The sequence below is a fragment of the Elephantulus edwardii genome, unplaced genomic scaffold, assembly GCF_000299155.1.
Source record: "Elephantulus edwardii isolate Elephantulus edwardi_28Jun2011 unplaced genomic scaffold, EleEdw1.0 scaffold00350, whole genome shotgun sequence".
Classification (NCBI taxonomy): domain Eukaryota; kingdom Metazoa; phylum Chordata; class Mammalia; order Macroscelidea; family Macroscelididae; genus Elephantulus; species Elephantulus edwardii.
Genome location: NW_006400100.1, coordinates 822,603 through 830,589, shown reverse-complemented (window position 1 = coordinate 830,589; position 7,987 = coordinate 822,603). Strand labels below are relative to the sequence as shown.

Sequence of the window (7,987 nt, the reverse complement as noted above, 5' to 3'; positions counted from 1 at the left end):
TCTTTTTGGAGGCTGGATTTTATGAGGAGGTATATGGCATCAGGATTGGAGGAAAACACATCTACAACCTGTGCTATGCAAATGACACAACCTTGCTTACCAAAACTGAAGGTCTGAAGCGTTTTCTTAAGACAATCAAGTACTGAAGTCTTCCATACGGATTGAAGCTCAACATCACAAAAAAGATTCTCACCACTGCATTAATTGGCAGCACCATGATAGATGGAAAAAAGATTGAATTTGCCTACAATTACAGCTTGCTCAGTTCCACAGTCAACACTCTTGGCACCAGTAGTCAGGAAATGAAAAGACAAATTACATAAGGAAAATCCACTGCCAGGGACCTCTCCAAAGTGCTGAAAAACAATGGTATCAGACTAGGGACTAAAATATGCCTGATCCAGGCCATGGCCTTCGCAATTACTTGCTTTGCAGCAGAGAGCTGGACAATGATTAAGGATGATAGAATAATTTATGGTTTTGAATTGTGGTGCTGGAGAAAAGTATTGAACATTATTACATGGACTGTCAAGAGAACAGACAGATCTGTTGTAGAGAAAATGAAATCAGTTTGCTCTTTAGAGGTAAGGATTTTGAAGCTCTATCTGACATATTTTGGGCATATTTCCAGTAAGAGCCAGTGCTTGGTAAATTATATCATGTTTGGAAAGGTGGGGAGACAGCACAGGAGAAAAAGACCCCAGATGAGATGGATTGACACAGTAACTTGGATAATGGAGTAGGTGTGTCTAAGACAGTGAGATTAACTCATGATAGGACAGGGTTCAGGGCTATTGTGCATAGGATCACTGAGTCACGAGTGACTCAATGGCATAATAACAACAAGAGCAACATGGCAAAATATGTGAGATGAAGCTTTATCATCTTTGTCTCAAATGGACACTCTGGCTGTACCTTCTCCAAGACATACCTGTTTGTTCTTGTGGCAGTCCATGGGATATTTCATACTGTTTTCTGACACCACAGTTCAAAAACAGTAATTCTTCTTCTGTCATTTTTATTTATTGTCCAGCTCTAGGGAGCGTAGCAAGTGATTGAAAAGACCATGGCCTGAATCGAGCCCATCTTAGTCTTCAAACAGACATCATAGCTCCTCAATAATTTGGAGAGGTCCCTGACGGCAGACTTTCATAGTGTAATATGTCTCATGATCTCCTGGTATTGCTGGTACCAGGTCCAATGATTGTGGATACAAGCAAGATGAAGTTTTTTACAGTGGCAATCTTTTTTCCATCCGTCATGATGTTGCCTATCAGTCCAGTGGTGAGAATTTTTGTTTTCTTGAGATTAATTTGCAATCTATATTAAAGGTTGTAGTCTTTGATCTTCTCCAGCAAATACTTCAAGTCCTCCTCAGTTTCAGCAAGCAAGATTATGTCATCTACATAACGGAGGTTATTGATAAGTCTTCCTCTAATCCTGATGTCACATTGTTTACTTCAGAGTCCAGCTTCTCATATGATTTGCTCAGCATATAGATTGAATAGATATGGAGAAAGAGTACAACTCTGACACACACCTTTCTTAATTTTAAACCATGTAGTTTCCCCTTCCTTTGTTGAGTACAATTAAGTATTATTGGGGGTCTTATTCTTCTCAAAGTTAACCATAATTTGTTATAATCCACACAGCCAAGTGCCTTTGCATAGTCAATAAACCACAAATAGAGATTGTTCTGGAATTTTTTTTCTCTCAGTCAAAATCTATCTGGCACCAACAATGATATGCCTGATACCACAGTGTCGTCTAAATCCAGCTTGAACTTCTGGCAGTTCTCTATGTACTATTCTAGCCATTTTTTAAATGGTCTTCAGCAGTATTTTGCTCGCATGTGAAATTATTTGAAAATTTCCACTTTCTGTTGAATCACCTTTCTTGAGAAAGGCAACAAATATGGATCTCTTCCAGTCAGTCAGCCAAGCAGTTGTCTTCCAAATTTCCTAGCATAGACTTATGAGCACTGGCTGCATCTGTTAGTTGAAGCATGTCCTGGGGCCTTATTTTTTAAGATCTATTCATGAGTTGTCATCTCTCTGGTTATTTGCTCAGCACTCGGCTCTCTGTTAATTATAGAACAGTCACTGCATGGTTGTTTGGGTTTTCTTAACCCATGCTCTGGCATTGTCTTTACTAAAGACATGAGTTTTATAACTCAAGGAGCCACTGGGGCAGAGGGAGCCCCAGGTATATATTCACCTTGTGTTTGTCTTTCTAAATCAGGAGAAAAGCCTGACCTTGGAGGGTCCACAGAGCTGGAAGAGTCAGAAACAGGTAGTACTTCCCTCTGGAGCTCACTTGTCAGGCAGATCCCTTGACAATCAGGAAAATTGAAAATCTAGGGAGCATTAATGCATCCACCCCAGGTAGTCCTGTGAAGGTTTACCTGCAAATGACATAGCATCTCTGATAAGAGAAGCTGACCATGAGATGATCACGGCTCAGTTCCCAGTGGTTCTGCTCTGAAGTCAGTTGCTCCAAATTAGGGATAAAAAGATTCTGCACATAAGGCTGGTGAAACATAGCTGGCTGTGTGTAAGGTGAGGAGATGACCAGAACTTTTGTATCTCATGTGTTTTAAGTCTTCACACACTAACTCAGACTGACAGCAGCAGCAGCGGAGGACAGAATCTTTTCTTCTTTTATACCAGTGGGTACTAGCCCCATCCGGTAAGTTAGTAAACAGTAGCTCTCTAATAACAACACATTCTCTGAATGATAGGTTGGGAAAAGGATAGAAAAAGAAACCAAACATAATCATTGAAGGTCCCTTCGAAGGTCTGTGAACTCAAGAACAAGTTCAGTGGTAAGTGGGAAAATTGGTACCCAGGCCCATAGCTGTATCACCATAATCCCCAAGAAGGGAACTGCTTCAGACTGGGGGAGCCAATATTGTATAGGAACTGGACACTTTCAGATATTACAGTAAAGCCTTCTTTCCGAGCATGAAAGATTTCATTCAGACGGGAAGGAGAATTTGACTCAGACAGTGAAATGTCTCTATTCAGGTAAAATGTACACACCAAAAAGACTGAGAGTTAAAGGAAGGAGTCAAAGCTATCCCTCCATCTGCTACCACTCTCCATAAAGGCTGCTCCCAGATACCTCCCTCCATGTTCTTATTGGACAAGTCGCACGTGAGTCACCATTTGTCTCACTGAAGCAGAGACCCTGTCTCCTCCCACATCCCACACCATTGGAGGCTGACTCCTCCACCTGTTTCCTAGACTGTAGAATAAAGGAGCTCAGAGAGGGGTCCAGGCCAGAGAGCACAGAGTCCTGTGGAGGTGAGAATGCTGCCCATCAGACTGTCTCCATCCCAGACCCAAGAATGTGACTCAACCACACCCCACCTTTTCTCCCCCTGCAGATGCTGTGGCTGCTTTTACTGATCTTTCTCTGTCTGGAGGGTTCTGAGCCCATGAACTCAGGTAAGTCCTGAACCCTTCTACTGCCTACCCTGTCCCTGATCTCTAGGGAATATTTCTGGTCTTGGATGAGGACTCCATATTAGGATTACCTGGTTCACTGCTGCACGCAAGGAGGATATGAGCAGGAGAGGTTATATGTGCAGTGAGACCCATGCGGGAATCCTGGATTCCCCAAGACCTATTTCTCTTCTTTCTCAGCTCTCAGCCTGGAAAATGAGCTTGTGGGCATTACCGGAGGACATGATGCCTTGCCTGGGAAGTGGCCATGGCAGGTCAGCCTGTGGTACAACGATTCACAAAAAGGCCAGGAGACATTTTTTTGTGGGGGCTCTCTCATCCACCACCAGTGGGTGTTGACTGCTGCCCACTGTGTCTCACGGTGAGTGACTTCCACTGACTCCTGGTTTGTTCACTTTACTGGGCTGTATGATGAGTCCTGTGGAGGGTGATGAGCTGTTTTACCTCAGTTTTTAAAAAACTTATGATCTTCTTCCTCTTACACCATGGCACAGTCGAGGGCCAGGGAAAATTCTGGTCCAAGTAGGACACTTTCATCTCTCAAAAAGTACCCATCTAAGAGTGAGTGAGGTCATGGTCCATGAAAACTACAATCTTCAGGAGAACGCAAAAGGTGGAGGTGACATCGCGCTGCTGAAACTGATGGCCCCTGTAAATGTCTCCAAGCTCGTCGGTCTGGTCTCCCTCCCACCAAAGGAGTTCAAGCACCTGTCAGACATGAGATGTGTGGTTACAGGCTGGGGTAACGTTGCATTTAAAGATAATGACCAGGATGCCTGGAGTCAGAGGGGATGGGAAGATCCATAGCAGAACACTGTGGGTAATTAGCACAGTGTTATCAAGAAGACTTATACCCAGATAGAAGTAGATTGGTGTTAAGAGTAGTAGAGGATGTTGTGAAATGATTCAAGAAGACTCAGTAAAAAGCACATAGACTAAATATGGTGGGAGGGGAGCCCTGACGAGTCTTCACCAGATGTGAGGAAACCTTCTAGAGTTCCTTCACCTTGAAGATGAGGCTGGAAAATGAGACCAAGAAGGACTAACAGACACTCTGGTGGCCCAAGACCCTCTGATCCAACAGCCCTGACCTTACATTTCAGGGGGAAGACTTTCTTCTAATCTCCCAGTAACAACGCCACAGGAGTCAAGGAAGTTTCACCTTGGTTTCCCTTCTGAGTCTAGTATCCATGATATCAGCCTAGAGAGTATTAGTTTATTGGCACAGGGACAACTTGTGGAGTGGATGGTGTGAGGTCTCACTGCTCATGAAGGGCAGTAGTGTGAAGCTTAGTATTTGTTTTCATACCATGCACTCAGTATTCCCAGTTACAAGATCAGATACCAGGGGAGACACTGCTAGGGATCATTGCTTGACTGCTGTAGGGAACGGGGGGTGGTGAGTGCCTTCATCCTGTTCCCTTCCTGCTCCATAACTCACTCAACCTTTCTTCACAGAGTCACTCCCCAAACCCAAGTGCCTACAGGAAATTGAAGTGCCCCTGGTGGGTCAGCAGAAGTGCAAGAAGATATACAAGAAATTACTTAGGCCCAAGAATATCAAGGAGGACATGATCTGTGCTAGGGCCTCAGGCAAGGACTCCTGCCAGGTAAGACTCCCAGTCTTGACCTCAATCTATGTCCCTTCCCACTGCCCAAAGTGCTCACCCTCTGTGTCTTCTTCTTCCTCAGGGTGACTCAGGAGGGCCCCTGGTTTGTAACTGGAATGGCACCTGGGTCCAGGTAGGAGTAGTGAGTTGGGGTGAATACTGTGGTTGTCCAGGAATCCCTGGAGTCTACGCTCAAGTGACATACTACTTGTCCTGGATCCTCTGCCATATATCTTCACTTTGAGCCCTGGACAGGGACAAGGATGCTACTGACACAGCAGACACTCCAGGATCTTTGGAAACCTCCTCATTGGACCCTTCCCTATGCTAACTACTCATCAACCTCAAGCTCTCCTCCATCTGTGCTTAAGGTCCTCCTGCACCTGCTACCTCCTCTAAGTCCTGCCCACTGTTTGATTACTCAAAATGACAGCAAGAATGATACTGTGCAGACTCTAATGACCTCGAAGAGGTGGTACAAAGAAACTATGGACCTTATCTTCCTCCTCTCTCTGTCTCAATAAAGCTCACGAAAGCAAGCTCTGGGCTGAGTGTCTTCCCTTAAGTGTGTGGCCAAAGGAGTTAGTGGTGATGTCTTCCTGATTAGAACACAAGGGATGGAATATGAACGTGGATGCTAGGTGAGCAGCTGAGCCAAAAAGTGAGAGTGATGGAGGGGAGGTAGAACAATTATGGAAATGGAGGGATGGACTGTTATGAGGATGGATTGACTCAACATCCTATCTTCTAGTCTTACCAATATCATCTCCTTCCCCATGAGTTCATTCAGTGCAGCACTGTGAAGGAACAACTAGGCTTGATGCCCCCCATTCTTCTTGGGTTTGGGGCTGTGATCATGCCCCATTTCTTGATGGTGATGCACCTGGTCTTTGACACCTGGGTTTAGAGATAAACTGTGAGCAGTAGGCAGGAAGCACACTTTGGAAGGGAAGAGGGAACAGGAGGTGTCAGTTCTCAATATTGTTTTCTGGTTTAGAGTTTCCCAAAACATCTCACTTGCAGAGATGCTCAGGTACCTCCATGGCCACAAGGGAGCCTGCAATGGTGGTGTCTTTGGTTATCAAATTGTGGAGGGAGGGTGGTGGATGTGGTCACACTGATTCATTGATTGATCTCCCCCAGAAGATTAAGTTCACCCTCTGGTCTTCAGGAGAAAGATCAAACAGTCTGCTTTTATAAAGATTGAGATCCTTGGAAAACTAAACGAGCCAGTCCTAAGCTGTTCGAGGTCAGAAGAGCAGATTTGGAAACTAGACACACTATTGTGGGGGAATGCACACACACACAGTACTCAGGCACCTTTCCCAAACTTCTTTTTCTATTCTCAATTTCTATCCCTGTTCCCTCATGCCTGAGGAAGAAATGGCCAGATCTCTGCCTAGACATCCTATGTCCCTTTCCCACTGTACACAAGACACTATCCAATGAAATGGCTTTAACAGTACTCTTGACTCTGACAAGTCTGGAGTAATAGCAAGTATCCAGAGTTTGGTGCATTTGGTGAAGGAAAAAGAAGATCCCTTCCTTCATTTCCGAGAACTCTCTCATCCACTCTGACCCTCAAGATTCCTAATTGCTCCCCCAGGGGTCCCAGACCACAGAGTCTCCCAGAGTGCTAGGACAGAGGCAGAAGCCCAAACAAGCCTCAACTTAACATCCCCCAAGTGACCCCCTACACATGTAAACATTAACTAGGGCATGGGATTTAAAAGAATGCCAGAAATCCAATGATGAAGTAATGTTGTTGTTGTTGTTGTTGTTGTTGTTGTTGCTGCTGCTGCTGCCCCTGCTGCTGCTGCTGCTGCTGTTGCTGTTGTTGTTAAGTGTCATCAAGTCAAGTACATCCATAGACCCAATTAACAATAGATCTGAACCTTGTCCTATCCTGTGTCATTCTCATCAGCTCTGCTATACTAGAGCCCATTGTTACAGTCACTGTGTCAATCCACTCATTGAAGATCTTCCTGTCTTGAGCTGACCCTTCACCTTTCCAAGCATGACCTCCTTTTCCAAGGACTTGCCCCCTCCTAACAACATACTCAAAATACGTAAGAGGATGCTTTGACATCTGCACTTCTAAGGAGCATCCTGGTTGCACTTTCTCCAAGATATTTTTGTTTCATTTTGTTTTGTTCTTCTGGAAGTGCATGGGATATTCAATTATTATAAAGTAAAGCATATTTTATTCAAATACTTTTATATTCAAATTAATCTTAAGACATATGATAGCAGAAATAGCAACATTGTCAATGAATACCGGTGGTCACATAAGGCACACACCAGCCCACACAGGTGCTAATGCTGGTCAGTGGAGCCTTGAGAGAGGAGACCTGCAGCAGATGGCAGTGGCTACATGACTGGCAGTGAGTGGAGACTATTCAAGAGACCAGAACTGCAGCAGGCAGCAGCTGCAAGAGGGAGCAGTGGAGCAGTTGTGGCTACAGTCTCAAGACAGAGTGGAGCAGTGGCAGCAGGACAAACCAGCATCACAGATGTGACTGGACAGAAACGGAGGTATGGGAGGGTTAGAAGTGGATGCCAGCAAAGCAGGGCAAAGGTGGAACCAAATCACAGGCGCCAAAGGGCAAATGAGGACAAGGAACCAGCACTTATGGGTAAAATGCTTGCCTGCCAGATATTGCTCTAAGTTGAACATGTAAATTAACCCAGACAGTGGCTGACTCTGAGAAGAATGGGAATCCCAGAACACCTGATTCTTTTAATATGAAACCTATACTTGGACCAGGAGGCAGTCATCAGAACAGAGCAAGGGAATACTGCATGGTTCAAAATTGGGAAGGGTATACGCCAGGGATGCATCCTGTCTCCATACCTTTTCAACCTGCATGCAGAGCAGATTATCCAGGAGGCTGGGCTCTATGAGGAGAA

At 44.8% G+C, this 7,987-nt stretch overlaps 1 protein-coding gene across 1 annotated transcript in view; it reads left to right on the top strand.

Annotated features, from left to right (window-relative positions):
- The first annotated feature begins 4,040 nt into the window (after positions 1–4,040).
- LOC102854535 (mastin-like) overlaps positions 4,041–7,987 on the top strand; it is a 27,237-nt gene continuing 23,290 nt past the window's right edge. Inside the window, exons 1-3 of the mRNA XM_006901929.1 lie at positions 4,041–4,209; positions 4,926–5,077; positions 5,160–5,210. Of these exons, the coding sequence (XP_006901991.1) occupies positions 4,041–4,209; positions 4,926–5,077; positions 5,160–5,210 (372 nt within the window). The remainder of the gene's footprint in view (positions 4,210–4,925; positions 5,078–5,159; positions 5,211–7,987) is intronic.